The sequence below is a fragment of the Henckelia pumila genome, chromosome 3 (assembly GCF_033568475.1).
Source record: "Henckelia pumila isolate YLH828 chromosome 3, ASM3356847v2, whole genome shotgun sequence".
Classification (NCBI taxonomy): Eukaryota; Viridiplantae; Streptophyta; class Magnoliopsida; order Lamiales; family Gesneriaceae; genus Henckelia; species Henckelia pumila.
The window spans coordinates 39,022,361-39,043,843 of NC_133122.1; the positions used below are offsets into that span (position 1 = coordinate 39,022,361).

Genomic DNA, 21,483 nt, shown 5'->3' on the forward strand with positions numbered 1-21,483 from the left:
GGTGGGTTCACTTTTGAACCAGGGTCCAACAGCGTTTTCAGGGAACCCTTGTCTTTGTGGGTTTCCATTAGACACTCCATGCTCAGAGCCAGAAGCTCAGAACCCAAGATTCTTCAACAACCCACAAAAACCTCTAGATGGAGGGGTTTCCTCAAATGGGTTTGCAGAAAATCGAAAGATTAAAGGCGGGTCCGTGTTGATTTCTGTGATTGCGGGGGTTACCTTCGTGGTTGGTGTAGTGCTTGTTTCAGTGTATGTGATTAGAAAGAAACGGAAGATTGGGGAGAGTAAAATGGGAAAAGAAAACTTGTGCCTGGAGGAACTGGGGATGGAGAAAAGGGAGAGAAAAGAGGAGGACCAAAAGGGTAAATTCGTTCTTGTTGATGAGGGGTTTGGGTTAGAATTAGAGGATTTGTTAAGGGCATCAGCTTATGTTGTAGGCAAAAGTAGGAGTGGCATAGTGTACAAGGTGGTGGTTGGTGGTGGTGGGAAGGGCGGTTGCGGCCAGGCGGTGGTGGCGGTGAGGCGGCTGAGCGAGGGTGATCATCAGCCCTTGAAGTTTAAGGAGTTCGAGGCAGAGGCGGAGGCCATTGGTAGAGTTGAGCATCCAAACATTGTGAAACTAAAGGCCTATTATTATGCCAGCGATGAAAAATTGCTGGTTTCCGAATTCATTCGGAACGGAAGCTTGCACAATGCACTTCATGGTATGGAATTTTTTTAGTTCCTGATCATCCGCTGAGTCTATTCTAATAGAATCATTAACTGCAGTTAGATTTGATTGTTATGTTATGGATTGTATATATGCTTGTGCATTGGAGAATTCTTGTTTGCTGCTTAGTGATTGAACTTTTCGTGAAGTCTTCAACTGGTATGAATCAGCTCACATTATGAATTGATTCTTGTTGGATCACCTTCCTTGGGGGTAGTTTTCCTCAGCTTTCGGAGACTATATTACATGAATTAATCAACTCGTCCAATACAGAAGCTTATGTAAGGAAGAAGTGTGTGTATTTCTTCTAGGCTTTTAATAGGAGGTATTAGATTGTCAGTTTACGGATTGATATGAGGGAATCTTTAGTTCGTAACACTCAAGACCAACATGAGGCCATAACTCTAAAAGGAGGGCCGGAATCTGAAAGACTAATTTATTCCGTGGAAGAGTTGCTCGAACTTGTGTAAAACTCAACCATTTGTGGAGCTGATATAGGATATTTAAAAGTTGGTTTCTCATGATCAATTAGAAGGAGAGCGTCTGCTTGTTATAATACTCAGGGCACATGTAATGTTAGAGTCGTCTATTTCGAAATCATTGGATTTCATGTGCTAAAATTTCGGCATGTGCTGGCTGTTATGACAAGGTATAAACTCTGAGAACGAAAGGCATTACATAATAGGTGTGGAACGGGTAGGTGGCAATTTGAATGTGAGGATTTGAGTATGGATCTGTTCTGGCCTTGGGAGAATGGATAATGAATAGTGTCACCATCACATTTTAATGAATATTCAGGCACAATTAACATTGACAGAGAATCCAAACTGTGATAGGTAAGAAACAGGAATCAATGTTTATCTTTGAACAGAAATATTGTGTCCATTTGGTATTCGACCTGAGGTATATAATATGTGGTCGGAAATGTTCTTAAAACATCGAATATGGTCGTTTCAAGGCTTGTCCCATGATATAAATCTTTATGAGCTACACTACGTACGTGCGCGTGTGACTTGACTAAATGTTAAGCAGTGGCTTCATTTTTATAAAATTTGGGCAAATTGCTCAAAAAACTGGCATTTTCGGTGGTTTTCTTTCTGACACTGTTTCTTGAGGGTGTTATATATATTCCAGATGCATGTATATGAAGAAAACCTTGTTATCTTGTTACGTTTTCGGTGTATAGATTAATCCACACATCAGAAGTTGTCGATGAAAAATAAATAATTTTGAATGTTGCTGCAGGAGGACCTGCCTTCACATCTCCTCCATTGTTGTGGGCAGCAAGACTGAAGATCATTCGAGAAACCGCAAGGGGTCTGATGCACATTCACGAGTGCAGTCCAAGAAAGTACGTCCACGGGAGCATAAAATCATCAAAAGTCCTACTTGATGATGACTTGAAACCATATATTTCCGGGTTTGGTCTATCTCGTCTCGTTCCAACCAATCCAAGATCTTCCAATGCTAATTCCATAACACCTAAAAGTTCCAGTAGTACTCTACCAGCTATCATGTACACAGCACCAGAATCTCGAGCTCCAAGCAGCAAGTTGACCCAAAAAAGCGACGTCTATTCCTTTGGTGTCGTGCTTTTAGAGATTCTCACTGGTCGACTACCGGACGGTGGGCCTGATGATGATGGCAAGGGACTCGAGAGTCAAGTTAGGAAAGTGTTTCGCGAGGAAAGGCCGTTATCTGAAATTATCGATCCCGCTCTTCTGCACGAGGTGTATGCTAAAAAACAGGTGGTTGCGACGTTTCATGTTGCGTTAAATTGTACGGAACTGGACCCGGAGTTGCGGCCTAGGATGAGGACGGTTTGTGACAATCTGGACTGCATCAAATTGAATGAAAAGTGAAGTTAGAATGTTGTAAAGATGTGTTGTTTGTCTTGGAAAATGCTGTGTTGTACTAGCTTTTGTGGTACCAACTTTCATACGATTGTATTTCCGGTGTTGCTATCTGATATGAGTTAGTTAAGGAACGCCCGGATATTATTGCCGCTTGTCACCGTAGCAGGTAGCAGTTGTTTTCACTTATTTGAAAAAAAAAATCGAGTGTTCAAATACATAATTTAATTACCTTAAAAAAACATTTTTTCCCCGAAAAATTTATAACTACATGTGGATTTTGAGATAAAGTAGGAAGAAATCGAAAATATTTTATGGATAATTTAATAAAATTTGATAAATGATGAAATTTGAAAGAAGATGGATGGAAAATGATAAGGGGATGCAAGAGAAAAATAAGAATAACTTAAAAGAATACCGAGTTACATCTAGGGTTAAAATGAGAATAAATTTTGGTTAACTCTAGGTTATAATGACATGAAATTTTGATATGATATAAGGAGTGCAACTTTTTGGTATGATACAAGGAGTGCAACTTTTATATGATAGCATAAATACGTGTTTGATCAATGATATACTAAAATAATCAAATCTTAATTCTAAATTAAAAGAAAGTAAAATATTTTAGTAAATTATATCCAAACTAAAAAAATTAGAGTGTAAAAAAACTAATTTACTAAATTTAGATATTTATTTTTCACTTCACGAAGACGATCTCACGAAGTAATTTATATATATATATATATATATATATATATATCTGATCCTATTCGACTAATAAAAAAATATTATGTTTTTTCAAAAATATTACTTTTCATTGGTGATATGTATCAGATCAACACATTTTCATAAAATACCTTTTTTTTTTATTGTTTATGTAATGAATTAATTCTCAAAATTTAGAGAACCACTATGCATAAAATCTAAATATATGTAACTAGAGACCCTAAGGGGGTGTCTAAGTTAGTGAAGTAGGTTAATTTTTGGTCAGAGGCCAGAAGTTTGATTCCCCCTACCAACACCTTTTTGGACTAGCCTGCCACACAAGACTTGTCGGGTTTACCCAGTGCACACCAAAAATAGCGGCTGCGGGTTCCCACGTCACAAAAAAAATAAAAATAAATATTGGTAACGAGAGAGTTGGGTAGTTGACACATTTTTTTTTATCATGTAAAAGGTAAAATTTAAGATAAAATATTGTTTTAAAACAAAAACAAAAATCTCTGCGCTATTGTATAATAATCTATACTATCTATACTATATTATCTATACTATATTATAATATTTGAGGCACCTAGAGAAACCGCTCATGTGGACACCATCTTTTCTTCCATTTTTGCCCCTCCTTCCCTTCTTATATTATTCTATAATTTCATAATAATTACCCTTCCTACCCACAATCCCCACTAAAAAACCTCCCACTAACTTCACTTTCACATAAAATAAAAAAAAAACTTATTTTTTATAATACATTAACTTCAATCATCTCACGACTTTTCAATTTTTATCATATTTTTCATTTGGCTTCTACATTTCTTTTTTCATCTGATTTTTTTTTTCAGTAACATGTTAAGCAAAAGTACAAAAAAAATCAGAAAAATAAAATAATAAAGTGATCGTAACTAAAAATTTTTCGTTGCACATACATGCGTGTGCCATGTTTACTAGTAATAATAAAATGAAGGGGGTGGGTCGCAATTTGAAACTCAATCGTATTCCTTTTCGGATTGTGAACTAAAGAATGGAGACCATAGAAAAGCAAAGTTAGGTAAATCGTAAACGACATGAAATTTAATTATTTCATTTTGAATGGAATTAAATATTTGTATACTGAAAAAGGATGATAAATGATAATTGAAATACTCTACTCAAAAAAAAAAAGAGAATTGAAATACTGAAAATAATTCGAAATTAACCTTAGATGATTTTTTTTAAAAAAATATTATAAACTAGTGAAAGTATTTGCAGATCTTTTGTTCACATACGAACAATAGCTATGGCCCCCCGACCCATTCAAATTCGATCCAGATGCGGTTAGGGCCCATTCATTTTGATGGGCTTATCCTTGTTTCTGTTTATAAATTCTCAATAGTACTGAAATATATGTTTTGCCTAACATATGAAACTAAGTTCATAATTGGTATGAAATAATGAGATGAGAATGAAATGTACATTCCCACTCTCCTTTTTATTTTTGTAAAATATTTTTTTTCTATATTTATTTTATTTCTAAAAATCTAATAATAATAATAATAATAATAATAATAATAATAATAATAATAATAATAACAATAACAATAATAATAATAATTAATATTATATATAAAACAACAAATTATTATATAATTATTTTAGTATTATGTATAATAATTATTATCATGTATAAATATTTATTAGTATTATGATTTATTTATTTATCTATTATTATTATTTATAAAATATTAATTAAAAAATTATTTATTTATTATCATTATGATAAAAATAAATTATATTATTTATTATTATTTTTATGACTAATATTAATAAAATAATAATTATTATATTATTTTTATTATAATAATAATTATTTATTTTTATTGTTTTAAAAAATATTTTAAAAATTATTCATATTAATATATAAGTTAAATTAAATTAAATAGAATACTTTTATAATATTATTAATTTATTTAATAGTAATAATAATAATAATAATAATAATAATAATAATAACAACAACAACAACACATATGAGTAGTAATTATTATTTTTTTAAAATATTTTATTATTAAAATAATTTCATTTCATTTTTTTCGATACCAATCATTGGAATGAAATAAAAGTGTAATTTCATTTATATTATTTCAAAATTGATTCCATTCATTCCTTATTCCATTCTAATGTAACAATCATGCCCTAATTACTTCAACAACAACGATGCATTTGGTAGAATATAAAACTGAAAGAAAAACATAAATTTAGAAAATTGTAATGAAAAAAATGCACAAAATTTCACATTAGTTAATTTTATGAGATAAATCTTATACTCGACCCAACACATGTCAAAAATATTATTTTTCGGTCTATATATGGATCGAGTCAATTTATCTCAAACATAAATATAGATGAAAATGTCTTACCGAGACCTACCCTTATTTTCTCAAAAGAAACTTTTCTAAAATCTAAATAACCAAAAAATATGACAATCACACACATAAATTCGTATTTTGATATTTAAAAACATTTTTCTTTTCCGTATATAATAAAACAGAAATAATTATATTTGAAGATGTAAAATAAAGAATAAGATCTTTTCCAAATAAATGTTAATTTATTTTATAAAAATAAAAATCATTCATCTCTCGGACAAGAAAATAAACAAAAGAAAATAGATGAAGAAATTTTGAAATTTTGAAACAAAAGAAAATAGATTAAGAAATTTTGAAATAATAGAGTGATTCCAATCCAAACAGACCCTAGAGCTGACGTTTCAGCAAGTGCAGTATATACCGCCCAAATTTCATTTTGAAAATTTGCCAATTTCACCATTCTCGCTCCACCGTTTTCAGTTTCTCTTCTCCTTTTCCCTCACTGATCGCCCTACAAATCCACGCACACCACGCCAGACCCACCTCCATTGTTATTCTTAATCAGCACCTTCGATTCCACTCAAGTCCGTAAAGAAAACCCACAGAATAATCGTCTTAGGTATCAAGAAACTTCAAATTTTTTGTGTTTGGATATTTTTTGCATGGTATTGATGTGGTTTTTTGAGCATGATAACGTTTAATGGTGTTTGAAGGTTGTTGATACAATGCCGGAGGCAAGAGATCGGTTATCGAGGGAAGACGACGTAGTGGCGACTTACAGCAGAAGAAGGAACTCGAACACTAGCAATCGAAGCAGTGCGAGAGCTGAATCGCTGATATTTGTTATACAAGATGATGCTGACGAGGAGCAGCGCGCTGAAACTCCGTTTAGATGGCGAGGTACGGGAATGACGGGGACAATGGCGGAGGCTTCTGGTGGTGGTGTTGGCCGTGGGAGGGGAAGTTTTGGAAGTCCAAGAATCGGGCGAGGCGGTTATTTTTTACGGTCACCTGCATCAGTATTTGGGCGTGAAAATTTGTCTCCCATGATTGGCAATGGCCGTGGTCGAGGCGGTTACCGTGGCCGTGGAAGTAGCGTTTTGCCCGCTTGGTATCCAAGAAGACCTCTTCGTGACATCACTGCTGTAGCGAGGGTAATAAACAAATTCCCTTCTTACTTGGAAATGAATTTATCTTGTGATTATGTATTTTGAGAGAAGAAGTGGTTAATTAACTTGGATTTTGGGGGCTTTTGGATGCAACACCGATCTAGTGTTTTGAGTCTCGAAATCTAATCTCCGAGTTAAACTTTTAACCGTTGTTTCTCGTGTTTTGCGACAAGTGGTGCAAAATTTTGGTAGAGTGTTAGTTTTGACTATGTTTTAATGCAGAAACATCCCACGATATTAAATTCTTGAATACACTCTTTTATGTATTTGTGCATAATCTGTCCAATAATTCGATTAATGCATTAGTAGGATTGATTTTAAACAATATTAAGCTGATGTGATTCAGACATTACTTTAACTCTTGCCTGGGACTGCTTATGAATAATTTTCTCAGGGTTTGGAATTATGAACAAGACTCTGTTTCATCATAGGAAGAAATGTTTGTTGTCTACAGTTTGTTGGCATATTATGTTTGTTTGTTTTTGTTTTTGTTTTTCCAGCTGATTGTGTTAAACCCTGTTGAGCTATGTCCATAGAATTTTTGTTCTGTGACAGCGTATCATCTTTCTTTAAGTATATTTATCCTGGTCTTAAATCTTATTTTGTATTTGTTCAGTTGCAGGTCAATGCTTTCACCATATTCATAAATTAAATATTTATTGATTTGAGCTATAAGTTTGTTTACTTCTGGAAATAAATAATAATACCAAGTTTCAAAACTTTCACGGTTGAGTTGCTGTTGTGCCATTCACTAAACTATTCTGAAAGCCTGACAATCCATGTTTCACTGAATCAATATCATCCTTTGATAATCATGTGTTTAATTATGGTATGTGTTCAAATATCCATCCTTATGAATTTTACCTTAATTAATACACTTGTTGGCTTGATAGAGGTTGGATAGATTTTGAGTCTTTGACTTCATGGTGAGGTTCACTTGAGCAGGTAACGATTATCAAATACTTATTCTCTTTCAATGTGTTTACTTTTACGTCAAAATGATTCTTTCCTTAGGCAATAGAGAGAATAAGAGCGCGTCGGGGAGAAGGTGAAGGCCTATTAACTGAGAGTCCTATACTCCAGGACCAGACAGTTCATGATCCTTCTGTGTCTGCATCAGGTGCTCAACTCGAGCACGATATTTCTATGGCATCTCCACACCCAACAATTGGAATTAAGCACGGCCCACCAACTATTGGTAAAGTGCCAAAGATATTGCTTGATATCACAAGACAGAGTGCTGAAGAAACAACTTGCTTAACCCCACAGAGAAAGCTTCTAAACAGCATCGACAACGTAGAGAAAGTGGTCATGGATGAGCTTCGTAAGCTGAAGAGGACACCTACTGCCAAAAAGGTTGAAAGGGAAAAAAGAGTTCGGACGTTGATGTCAATGCGGTGATCTCGACTATTCAATTATTATTCTTTGTAACCTCAATCAAGGTTGAGACCGGGTGGTGTTTTGGAGATGTCAAAGGACTCTGAACTACTGGCACGCGTGGTATGGATGATCATCTCTTGATGATCCACTTCTCTGTTGTATTGATCATCACTTGATGATAGACTCCTACTTGTATTACTCATTCCTTCTTTTGTTTTTTTTCCGAGGATCAAACTCTCTGTATTGATTTGAACATAGCTTCTCTCCAATGTAATACAAACTGCTTTCATGCTGACATCTAGGTTATAGTTTTGGTGAAAATAAGAAAGACATGAATCGATGACGATTTATGACACTGTTATTTTAGGATAACTAATGATGTCATTTGCTTCTGCTTTAGTTTAGGAACATGATTTTGATTCTGAAACATATATAACTAAGGCACTCAAATTTCTGATGTGTTCTGGTGGTTTAGAATATTTCTGCAATATTATTTCCCCACTGTTTTTTCTTGAACCTGTGGATTTGGCAGACGTGTAGAGGTCGACGGTTAAGGTTCAAATGACCTAGTACAAGTACTACTTGGAAACTTGAAGATGCTGAAACTTGAAAGTTTGATGTTAAAGGTGAAGTGTTTTTTGCAGCAAGCTCATGTTTTGGTTTGTTATCCTTTCTTTTTCTTTCTTTTTTTAGGTCGATAACTGGGAGGGTGTCGATCCAATCGAGGTAAATAGGTTATGTGTATTTTACGTGTATCATGTGTTGCATTACATGAAAAATTATGTGGTCTTTTAATAGGCATTGATTAACCTTTGGGTAAGAGCTCGAGGATTGTATGAAACCAACTATTTAATTTGATCTCTCATTTTCAGTAACAAAGAATCAGTTAAATTTCTAGTTAAATTCTATTGTCTAGGTACCATGCATCATTCATGTACAAAGGCATAACCGAGTTTTTGTTATACATATATTCTTCTAAGTTGTGTTACCCGGATTTTAATTGATAATTCATATAAAACTATAATTTTAATCGATAAATTTTTCCATTTAAACTCCCTGTAAATAAAAACTCGAAAATTATAGTTCGCATACTCCTCGATTTGAGTCGGCTGGTAAAGTTAATTTGTAAATCTGTGTTTTAATTTGACTACATAGTGTAACCTAATTTAAGTACTACAAAATACTTGTGCACAAAATTGTTCTTTTAATTTCATACCTACATTGGTCCAACAAATGTCACATTTCATACCCGAAAATGATTAAATACCAAATTTTATTCGGTTGGTACCTAAAATTCATGATCACATGAATTCAACATTAGCTAAGTGTATGTTTGTTGTGCTGTCTTACATATAACATAAATAACCCAATTAATATTTATTGATATCTAAAATCGATAACATTTACACTTCAATTTCAACGAAATACCTATTTTTGACCCAAAAAGATTTGAGAGTTGAAATTGTAAAACAAGTGATATTAATAAGGTGAAACTAAGTTTTGGATTGAAACACATGATTTTACATCATGATATTAGTAAACACGTAGCAAAATAATATTTTTCATAGGACTTCTTGGCTCTTTGTTGTAAATTAAACTTTGAAGATTTGTTCGTGGTAAGATTGTTTCACAAGCAATATTCCTTTCCTGCTTCTTCATTTGAGAGTGTTATTCTCATTTGTTTTTTCAACTGGCCAATAAATTTTTTTGTATCACTATAAAATATGTATCAAGGCATGCATTAGTTGTAATCAATTGATCCAATCAAATGTTTGTCGTTATATAAAAACTTATAATTGATGATGACGATGCAAATTAAATGTTTTAAGCCGTACAATAGCTTAAGTGTCACGTTTCGATTGTTTTATAAAAAAACAATTATCAGGTAAATCAAAATTTTATATTATTTGATTGCTAGTATAACTCATCCCTCATCACAAGGAGAGGGAACTACTATACATATGACAGTTTCAAGCATTGCCATATTATAAGAATCTGTGACATATATGAAACTATACTCAAAATTCAGACTTCAAAAACCATGACCAAAATCCAGCAATACACAGGTCTTTTCCTCATCTGTCTCATTTCGACAATACTGATTCGAGCTATATTCAAGAACAAACGATCTTCTAAACGCCGCCTTCCTCCAAGCCCTCTAGCCCTGCCGATCATCCGACACCTCCATCTCTTAGCTCCAATACCTCACCAAGCTCTAGCCAAACTCGCGTCACGATATGGACCTTTGTTTCACATATACCTTGGCTACGTACCGTGTATAGTTGTTTCATCACAAGAAATGGCGAAAGAAGTTCTCAAAACACACGAAAGCTCCTTCTCGGATCGACCCCAAACAGTTGCCTCAGATTACGTAACTTATGGTTCTCAAGATTTCACATTTGCTCCTCATGGACCTTATTGGAAGTTCATCAAGAAACTCTGCATGTCAGAACTTCTCGGTGGCCAGACATTAGACTTCATGATGCCGATTAGGCGTAGTGAAATGAGGCATCTTGTTGAACTTTTATTGAAGAGTGCCGAGTCTGGTACGCCTGTTGATGTTGGGAAGGAGCTTATCAGAATGACAAACAATGTGATATCTAGAATGATGATGAGTCAAACGTGTTCCGGGGACGAAAGCGCCGCAGGGGAAGCTAGGAAACTTATTCGGGAAACTGCTGAGCTTGTAGGGAAGGTAAATGTATCGGATTATATTTGGTTCTGCAAGAACTTGGACTTACAGGGATTTGGTAAGCGTTTGAAAGACGTCCGCGACAAGTTTGATGAGTTTATGGAGAAGATAATAGAAGAACATCAAAATGCAAGAAGATCAGTGAAGCTAACAGGAACAGGGGAAGAAGTGGGGAGTCATGTGAAGGATTTGCTCCACATTTTACTTGATATTTCAGAAGATAAGAACTCAGAAATCAAGCTAACAAAGGAAAATATAAAGGCTTTTATCCTGGTAATAAACGTGCATGATTTTATTGCGTCTCTTTTTATCTGCATACCTACAAACAAAGGTTAATTTGAGACATTTTTGACCAAACCACAAGTTGTTCTTGTTCTTGTACATGCATATTGTTTCAGGACATATTCGTTGCTGGAACGGATACGACAGCAACCACAATGGAGTGGGCACTATCGGAGCTAATCAACCATCCAAACATAATGCGCAAAGCAGTTCAAGAAATCGACACAATTGTAGGACACGACAAGCTCGTTGAAGAATCCGATATTTCGAACCTGCCGTACATCCAAGCCATTGTTAAAGAAACACTAAGGCTCCACCCTGCGGGCCCATTGATCGGTAGAGTGTCGAGTAAAGACTGCACCATTGGAAATTACCACATCCCCTCGAAAACTAGACTATATGTCAATGTTTGGGCAATTGGCAGGGATGCTAGTCACTGGGAAAACGCACTCGAATTCAGGCCGGAGAGATTCTTGAATGATGATGGGAGCGTAAAAGGGCAGCTGGATGTGAGGGGACAAATCTACCATCTTCTGCCATTCGGGAGCGGGCGAAGGGGATGTCCCGGAACTTCACTGGCATTGCAGGTAGTTCAGACAACCTTAGCAGCCATGATCCGGTGTTTCGAGTGGAAGGTTCATGAGGGAGGAAATGGGGTTGTGGATATGGAGGAAGGGGTTGGACTTGTACTGAAAAGGGCTAATCCTTTGGTTTGTTTTCCAGCGGCTAGGCTCCACTCTATTCCTTTTGGATCTGTGTAACTTTTGAAACTAGAAAAATGAACAACGAAGTATCATTCATTTATTCCTAGAACCAACAATTATCTTTTCTCAAGTTTGATCATGGAGCAATTTCCTGATTCTTGTTCAGATTCTCCTGCTTTAAATCTTCTCTTGTTTTAGTGAGCGATGTTTTCATTATCTTGGATCTTCAATGTACTTTTTACATCTTTGTTTGCCGAATTGTTATTTTTCATTTGTTCTAAGTGACAATTTGATAAGTTAAAAGTAGTCAAGACCGAATCATTGATGTCATTGTATGCTCAAATTAATAATAAATTAAATTGTCCTAGATAGATATTATATTTTTGTTTTTTCCTTTTATTTTTTTTTATTTCAACATTTCAAATTGCAGTATCTCGTTAATTTTTTAAATTATGGTATGATCTTCATATGAATATGATTAATGCAAATTACAGTGTTACCCTTCATTACTTTTTACAGCTAAAATATTACCCTATGTGAATATAAATAAAATTAATCAGAAAAAAGATTGTACAAACACACAACACATACGTCGGTGTACTAAAATATATAATGATACTCCATGAGTGGGCTCATTGCATGCTTGAGTCCAATGGAGGCCCTAAACCAAGGACTAAGGACTACTTAATGTCCGAGTCTCATTCTAAGGGATAGAGTTGGCCCATGTAATTTAGTGTTGAAGAAGAAGCATGTTGGCTCCCATGGCGTGATAGAGAGCCCCATCAAGTTGAACCCTTGCCATATGGGTCCATAGGATGAGCCGAGAGCCTATGCCAACATAGAACATAGAGGTGAAATTGGATGTGGGGAGTATAGAGAAACGAAGTGGAGGAGGGGTCGCCCACCTCATGACTCATGAGGGTGAGCCCTATGGTAGGTTAAGCTCGGCTTTGTGTATTGAGTTGTCTCGGGAGAGCGAGCCCTGAATGAAATGCGCTAGTCCCCCACAATGTGTCGTAGACCCTTACCTTGCCTTCTATAAATACGAGTTTGCTCACTTCATTTGCATATTATTCAATTTCATTTCGAGGGCGTCCAAGCTCTTCTTTATTCTTATTCGTTCGCGTATTTGACTAAAGCGTCGGAGGAGCTACGACGGGACCCCTCTAACACTCTTTAATTGATTTCAAGTTCACTTACGGAGTTGAAGTTAGGGCTTAAATTGGACTCAAATCATCAAATTTTAATGAATATCATATAATTTGAGGATATAATGGACGATATACAATTCAGAATTCATAATAATAATAATAATAATAATAATAATAATAATAAGTTGTGACAGATTGACTCCAAAATTGACTTTTCATTTTTTATAACGTGAAGAATAATCTGTTACAATTTAATCTCGAGCTCGTCGCATCGTCCTCAATTTAGGACAATGTAGCTGGACAAGCAATATGTCATCAAGGACTTCGTTCAATTTTTTGACAATAACTCCTATGAGACGGTCTCAAGGGTTATTTTTTTTAGACGTTAATCTTATATGAGTTATCCATTAAAAAATATTACATTTTATGTCAAAAATATTACTTATTATTATAAATATGGGTAGGATTGACCCGTCTCACGGATGAGACCATCTCACAGGAGTGTTACTCCAAATTTTTTTTAGGGAAGGGTAGTTGCTGACGTCCGCAAACATCAAAGGTCCAAAATCAATTGCAAATCAAATCAATTGATATGGAATTGATTTAGGGCCATTCGATCTGCCTTCGGGTAGCCACCCGACAGGCAACATTGACCAATTCTTTTTTTAGACTCCATTCAATTTTGAGGTCATTAGTAAAGAATATAAATGATGAAATACAAGAACCCACTTTATTTAGATTTTAAAATGGATCCAATAATCATTATATCATAACAACATGTGAAGCAGTCTCACGATTAATTTTGTGAGATGAAGTTTCGATTCGATCCGAACTGACATAATAATTACTTTTTATGCAAATATTACTTTTTAATATAAATATGAATAGGATCGATCCGTCTCACAATATAGATTTCATGAAACTATCTCGCAACTCAATTATATATCGAGTTATCAGTTCTCAATCATAATAGAGTTTATAAAATTAAATTAAAACTTAAAATTTCTTTAAACCTTTGTTTACTCGTAGATAGAAACTATTCGTACTTCTCGGATAATTCGGTCCTACCCATGGGGTATTACTCCATGGGTGATGTGGACTTTTGTGATTGGTGCAAATTATGTGGGACCCACATGATTATGTGAGACCCACATGATTTGCACCAATCACATACTTTCACCTACCCCATGGGGTAATACCCATGGGATATGATCGAACTAATCGTACTCCTCCTAGTCCTAGTCCTAGTCCTAACTTCAATCAGACCTTGGATTGTTCGGTCCTACCCCATGAGTTTTACTCCATGGGGTACGTGTAGGCATGTGATTGGCCAATTCATGTGGGCCCCACATCAATTGACGTGGGCTCCACATGAATGGACCACCCATGGGGTAGGGTCGAACAAACCATCAGACCTTTAACAAGTTTCTTCTTCTTCTTCTTCTTCTTCTTATTATTATTATTATTATTATTATTAGTTTGTCGATAATAAATTGGGGCGTATAGTATTAGCCAATAATTTGTTAAACTCCGAATTCGTTTTTTTTTTTCCAGACTTACATGAAAGCAGTCAAGCACGGATAAGTAAGGCCGTCAATTTGGGTTAGGCCCGTCGGGTCGACTCGATTTTCCACACCAACCTGCGGCCTGGATTTTTTTTATATGATATATATGTATTTTTTTTAATGAAAGTTGTGAATTTATATTGTATTAATTACTTTATATAAAATTTACACATGTGAAATCAATAATTTAAATTTTTTTAAATATGTTTCGATTAATATGTATTTATGAAATGGAATTTATATTTAATTATAATAATTTTTATTTATTTATTTATTTTTAATTATAACTAGTTAACCCGTGAGCCAGCTCGCCTAATCCGCAACCCACCTTGATTTGGATTGGGTCGAGGATTTTCAACCTACGGAGATGATGAGTCGACCCGCTACAACTCACCCAACAATGAGTTTTGGTGGGCCGGTCCAGCCCATCATAGGTTGACCCGATCCGTTTGACAACTTTACGGATAAGTCAACTTTCTTATTTGAACTTATTACCATAAAAATATTATTAACCATAAAGTACATGAAATGATTTTAATATTTATTAAATGAAAATTTTAACACGAATGAAATTTTAGAATGATTTATTAATTATATTAAAATATTGAGTGTTTATTATTGAACATATTATTTTAAGATTATTATGAAATAATAAATATAGTGAGCATATATGGCAAAATGGCCCCTGCCTTTGTTCTTAATTTCATGTTGATATCATGTCCGAATTTTTATCCTTTATTTTATATTTTGGATACCTTTTTTGTCCCATCCTCCATGTATCCTATCATATATCATTTTCAAAAGTATCCAATATGATATATAATCGGTGTAAAACATATATTTGTAACACAATTTTACGGATCTATATCTGATGTGTCGACTTGATCTATATTTATAATAAAAATAATATTTTTGATATAAAAAAATAATATTTTTTATGAGTCGTATAATTAACTCATGAGTCAATGAGACGCTGCCATTAAGTTTTTATGTTTACATAAAATTCATTTTTCTATGTTTGAAACATTCAAAGTCAAACCGAACAAATTTTGCTTGGACGTTGGAACTACCCTAATAAAAACCAAACAGATCAAACGATGTAAAAAATATTCAAAATGCCAGGAATAATGGAAGCAACTGGTTAAGAAAGCTGAATAAACTAAGCCTAAATCCATATATTAAATACCAAACTCACTGTCAATACAGGGAAATGGAACTACATGTTAAACATTTTCAGACACTGCCGGCTCCAACAATCAATGAACGTTGAATGAAAACAACCTATAAACATCTTGATTCTGCTAAAGAATTTTTCAAACTCATGGTACATCACACTCCTAATATATAAAAATCTAGGATGTATATCAAGTTATACTCATAATTCTGGGCTCAAAATCCATGGCTTCAATCAGGGAATATATTGGTCTTTTCCTCGTTTGGCTTATTTCGACGATACTAATTCGAGCAATGTTGAAGAAACGATCATCTAAATGCCTTCCCCCGAGCCCTCTAGCCTTACCGATCATCGGACACCTTCATCTGTTAGCTCCAATACCTCATCAAGCTCTAGCCAAACTCGCGTCGCGTTATGGACCCTTGATTCACATATACCTTGGCTCAGTTCCTTGTTTAGTTGCTTCATCACCGGAAATGGCAAGAGAAGTTCTCAAAACACACGAAGGCTCCTTCTCGGATCGACCCCAAACAGCTGCCACGGATTACTTGACTTATGGTTCTCAGGATTTCTCATTTGCTCCTTATGGACCTTATTGGAAGTTCATCAAGAAACTGTGCATGTCTGAACTTCTTGGAGGCCAGACGTTAGACCTAATGATGCCGATTAGGCGTAGTGAAATGAGGCATCTTGTTGAACTTTTTTTGAAGAGGGCCGAGTCTGGTACTTCTGTTGATGTTGGGAAGGAGCTTATCAGAATGACAAACAATTTGATATCTAGAATGATGATGAGCCAGAGGTGTTCGGGGGACGAAAGTGGAGCAGGGGAAGTCAGGAAACTGATTCAAGAAACTGCTGAACTTACAGGAAAGTTTAATCTATCAGATTATATTTGGTTCTGCAAGAACTTGGACTTGCAGGGGTTTGGTAAGCGGTTGAAAGACGTGCGCGACAAGTTTGATGAGTTGATGGAGAAGATTATAGATGAACATCAAGAAGCAAGAAGATCGGAGAAGCAAAAAGGGGAACAAGTGGGGAGTGTGAAGGATTTGCTTCACATTTTACTTGATATATCAGAAGATAAAAGCTCAGAAATCAAGCTAACAAGGGAAAATATAAAGGCTTTTATCCTGGTAACAAACATGGGTTTATTATCTTTTTTTACTAGCATGTTTTGTATTATTGTAAAGAAACTCAAGTCATTTTTAACAGAAACATACATTGTTTTTGTACATGTATCAGGACATATTCGCTGCCGGAACAGATACATCAGCAATCACAGTGGAGTGGGCATTATCAGAGCTAATCAACCATCCAAACATTATGCAAAAAGCAGTTCAAGAAATCGACACCATCGTAGGACATAACAAGCTCGTTGAAGAATCCGATATCCCAAACCTTCCATACATCCAAGCCATCATCAAAGAAACACTAAGGCTCCACCCCACAGGTCCATTAATTGTCAGGGAGTCGAACAAAGACTGCACCATTGGAAATTTTCACATCCCATCTAAAACTAGACTATTTGTCAATGTATGGGCGATTGGAAGGGATGCTAGTCACTGGGAAAACACACTCGAATTCAGGCCTGAGCGATTCCTGAATGATGATGGAAGTGTGAAAGGGCAGCTGGATGTGAGGGGACAAAACTACCATCTTTTGCCATTCGGGAGCGGGCGAAGGGGATGCCCTGGAACTTCATTGGCATTGCAGGTCGTTCAGACAACCTTAGCCGCCATGATTCAGTGTTTCGAGTGGAAGGTTGAGGGAGGAAATGGGAGTGTAGACATGGAGGAAGGGATTGGATTAACACTGCCAAGGGCTAATCCTTTGGTTTGCTTTCCTGTGGCTAGGCTCCATCCTGTTCCTGTTTCATCTGCATGACTTTTGAAAATGTTCATTTATAATTATATGAATGGTTTCCTTACAAAGAAAACATAATTCTGGCTTGCTTTTCAAGGTTGACAATTAAATTTCATGTCAAATCACAATAACTTTCCTAAATATTTTAGTCTTTAAATATTTGTTACAAAAATGGGTTCTAAAATGCAAGATGGGATAAAATAATTTTTCTTTCTTTTGACAACTTAACTTCGAATTTAAGAGCATCTTTCCGGCGGATGTGGGAAGTGTGAGAATAAGTTCCTCAATAGATTAGAATTGAATGTCATATGTGAAAGGTATGGTGTTTTCTCTAAAGTAAAACAAATGGAATCGCTTTTAATCTTTTTGATGAAGAAAGTATTAATATTTGCGCCTCAAAGCTGAAGTAAATAAAAGTGGAATAAAGTCTAAAAGCATCTTTATTGCCAAGAATCATGCATGTTATCACCTCTTCTCTAAAGCTTCATCATGCTTAGTTTAGTTAGTCATCTCTTGGAATTTAAACCCTTCCATCTTCTTATTTTGAATTCACTCATGGCGAAGTAATCGAATTTCAAGTCACACAAGTCATCGGCATCTCCTTCACCTCCGACTAAGCTTCGGATTCAGAAATCATATTCACTTGGACTTGTATCGATTGCGATAATAATGCGTGTTACAACATGATAAGGATGTCGAATTTCCAATAAAGGGTTTGATTATAAGCCTCAAATTTTCAATAAACAAATCAAAGAATCTCAAAAAAGCCAGAATGCCACGGGTTTTTTAAGTCCAAAAGACAACCTTTGTCATCATGCATGGGCCATTATAACTACTTTTGATAAATTGCAGCATATTTGAAGCTTTTGTTGCCAATATTCTAGATTTTTTGAGGTTTTAATAAGCATAAGTAAAGTTGGCACCTTGAAGAAATGCGTTTAAACAAAGCAAAAATGCTCATACCTTTCTAATCATTTCACACTACCTGGTCCTTTAATCAACCCTTAAGTTCAATGAAACTTCATGCAAATCAAGAATATGATTAGCTGGTGACACAGAGGCAGTGAGAAAGAAGTCCAGAGTTTAAATTTACAAAAAGGTGATGAATTCTTGGCACGTAAAAATAGGATTTCCTGTGTAAAGTTTTTTGTGGTCTAGCTAAAGCTGATGCGTGTTTTTATCCATTGTTCCAATAATCCAAGGTCGAAAAACCAAATTCGAGCTAGAAAAATTGGCTCTCCCGAACCGAAAAAACATTAAGAAATTTGATTTACGTGATGAACACTCGTGCACCTTCAAACCCTCCGCAAGATGACTACAAGATAAAAGAAACAAAGCCACAGCTAGGCGAGCGGTGGCCTCATGGAGGAGTTCGAGGTGGTGGAGGGTGGATTAGCAGTGACAGGGTCCCGAGCACGTATGATCTTGTGGAGCAAATGTATTATCTATATGTTCGCGTGGTGAAAGCTCGAGACCTCCCTCCTAACCCTGTGACAGGAAACTGTGATCCTTATGTGGAGGTGAAGCTAGGGAACTACAAGGGTAAAACTCAGAGATTTGAGAAGAAAACTAATCCTGAGTGGAATCAAGTGTTTGCATTCTCGAAAGAGAAGATTCAGTCCTCTGTTCTTGAAGTGTTTGTTAGAGACAGAGAGATGGTAACAAGGGATGATTACCTTGGAAAAGTTGTGTTTGATATGAATGAGGTGCCCACAAGAGTTCCACCAGATAGCCCTTTAGCCCCTCAATGGTATCGCCTTGAAGATCGTCGGGGCGAAAATAAGTTGAAAGGGGAAGTTATGGTGGCAGTTTGGATGGGGACACAAGCTGATGAAGCTTTTCCTGAATCCTGGCATTCGGATGCTGCGTTAGTGCAAGGAGAAGGCGTCTTTAGTGTCAGATCAAAGGTGTATGTCTCGCCTAAACTGTGGTACTTACGTGTTAATGTGATCGAGGCACAGGACGTGGAATCAGAAGACAAGAGCCAGCTCCCACAGGTGTTTGTTAAAGCTCAAGTTGGGAACCAGATACTCAAGACTAAGCTCTGCCCAACCAGAACCACCAATCCGTTTTGGAATGAAGATTTGATCTTTGTTGCTGCGGAGCCTTTCGAAGAGCAACTATTCCTCACTATCGAGAATAAGCTGAGTGCATCTAAAGATGAGCTTGTTGGGAAGGTAAGCTTGCCGTTAACTATCTTTGAGAGGCGTTTGGATCACCGGCCAGTGCATTCTCGTTGGTTCGATCTTGAGAAGTTTGGGTTCGGTGTTTTGGAGGGAGATAGAAGAAAGGAGCTAAAATTTTCAACAAGGGTTCATTTGAGAGCCTGTCTTGAAGGTGGATACCATGTACTAGATGAGTCCACTATGTATATCAGTGATCAAAGGCCAACTGCTAGGCAACTGTGGAAACAGCCAATTGGGATACTTGAAGTAGGGCTCTTGAGTGCACAAGGGCTTCTACCGATGAAAACCCGAGATGGAAGAGGTAGTACAGATGCTTACTGCGTAGCTAAATACGGGCAGAAGTGGGTAAGAACTCGAACCATAGTCGATAGCAATAGCCCCAAATGGAACGAGCAGTACACTTGGGAGGTGTATGACCCCAGCACGGTGATCACAATCGGAGTTTTTGACAACTGCCACTTGGGAGGGAACGAGAAACCAGCAGCCGGCGGTGGTTCCGGAAGGGATTCAAGAATCGGTAAAGTAAGAATCCGGCTCTCCACTTTAGAAACTGATAGGATCTACACCCATTCTTACCCACTCCTTGTGCTGCAACCATCTGGTTTAAAGAAAACAGGCGAACTCCAGATAGCGTTTCGATTCACTTGCCTCTCATTAGCACACATGGTGTACCTTTACAGCCGGCCATTACTCCCCAAAATGCACTACCTGCATCCCTTCACAGTCAGCCAATTAGACAGCTTAAGGTATCAAGCCATGAACATTGTGGCGTCAAGACTCGGAAGAGCCGAGCCACCGCTGAGAAAAGAAGTGGTCGAATACATGTTAGATGTGGATTCTCATATGTGGAGCATGCGCAGAAGCAAGGCCAACTTCTTTCGAATCGTCTCCCTCTTTTCGGGCCTCATCTCCATGAGCAAATGGCTTGTCGAGGTCTGCCAATGGAAGAACCCAATCACCACCATTTTAGTCCACATCCTCTTCTGCATACTCATCTGCTACCCTGAACTAATCCTCCCCACAACATTCCTCTACATGTTTCTGATCGGACTCTGGAACTTCAGACACAAACCAAGAAACCCACCACACATGGACACCAAAATCTCTTGGGCAGAAGCAGTGCACCCAGATGAACTAGACGAGGAATTCGACACGTTCCCCACGTCTAAACCTCAAGACATCGTCCGGATGAGGTACGACAGGCTCCGAAGCGTGGCGGGGAGGATACAGACGGTCGTGGGAGACATGGCCACGCAGGGGGAAAGGTTTCATGCGCTGCTGGGGTGGAGGGACCCGAGGGCGACGAGTATATTCGTGGTTTTCTGTCTCTGTGCGGCGGTTGCCCTGTATATAACTCCATTCAAGATTGTGATTCTGTTGGGGGGCTTGTTTGTGCTCAGGCACCCAAGATTTCGAAGCAAGATGCCCTCCGTCCCCAGCAATTTTTTCAGGCGATTGCCCGCTCGTGCTGATAGCATGTTATAGAAAAAGTTTTCAACTTTGCCTGAATCTTATAATGTATCTTTAATTTGCCTTATTTGTTATCTTCCATTTGCAGTCATGTCTGCATGAACTCCCCTTTGTCCGTTTGATTTCTGTTATTTACATTTTGGTTGGCCTTACAGTATTTCCATTCATTTTACGTATTATTCGGATATCGATGTGAAATGGACTATGAAAACTATAC

At 36.6% G+C, this 21,483-nt stretch overlaps 5 protein-coding genes across 5 annotated transcripts; all 5 read left to right on the plus strand.

Annotated features, from left to right (window-relative positions):
- Window position 1: 1 nt before the first annotated feature.
- On the plus strand, window positions 2–2,718 carry LOC140888514 (receptor protein kinase-like protein ZAR1; the record flags this gene model as incomplete). The annotated part of the gene is made up of 2 exons (XM_073296206.1): window positions 2–707; window positions 1,958–2,718. Coding segments are annotated over 2 exons (1,323 nt in total), but the record flags the coding sequence as incomplete, so codon positions are not given.
- A 3,378-nt stretch (window positions 2,719–6,096) lies between these two features.
- On the plus strand, window positions 6,097–8,498 carry LOC140892812 (protein POLYCHOME-like). The gene is made up of 3 exons (XM_073301814.1): window positions 6,097–6,249; window positions 6,344–6,784; window positions 7,814–8,498. The coding sequence occupies exons 2-3, from the start codon at window positions 6,356–6,358 to the stop codon at window positions 8,198–8,200; spliced, it is 816 nt and encodes a 271-aa protein (XP_073157915.1). The 5' UTR covers window positions 6,097–6,249; window positions 6,344–6,355; the 3' UTR covers window positions 8,201–8,498.
- A 1,722-nt stretch (window positions 8,499–10,220) lies between these two features.
- Window positions 10,221–11,914, plus strand: LOC140888515 (cytochrome P450 93A3-like). Its single transcript, XM_073296207.1, has 2 exons — window positions 10,221–11,144; window positions 11,270–11,914. The coding sequence occupies exons 1-2, from the start codon at window positions 10,221–10,223 to the stop codon at window positions 11,912–11,914; spliced, it is 1,569 nt and encodes a 522-aa protein (XP_073152308.1).
- Window positions 11,915–15,787: 3,873 nt separating this feature from the next.
- On the plus strand, window positions 15,788–17,635 carry LOC140886388 (cytochrome P450 93A3-like). The gene is made up of 2 exons (XM_073292945.1): window positions 15,788–16,880; window positions 16,990–17,635. The coding sequence occupies exons 1-2, from the start codon at window positions 15,972–15,974 to the stop codon at window positions 17,629–17,631; spliced, it is 1,551 nt and encodes a 516-aa protein (XP_073149046.1). The 5' UTR covers window positions 15,788–15,971; the 3' UTR covers window positions 17,632–17,635.
- Window positions 17,636–17,703: 68 nt separating this feature from the next.
- LOC140886387 (FT-interacting protein 1) lies at window positions 17,704–21,403 on the plus strand. Its single transcript, XM_073292944.1, has one exon. The coding sequence runs from the start codon at window positions 18,888–18,890 to the stop codon at window positions 21,279–21,281; it is 2,394 nt and encodes a 797-aa protein (XP_073149045.1). The 5' UTR covers window positions 17,704–18,887; the 3' UTR covers window positions 21,282–21,403.
- Window positions 21,404–21,483: the final 80 nt, after the last annotated feature.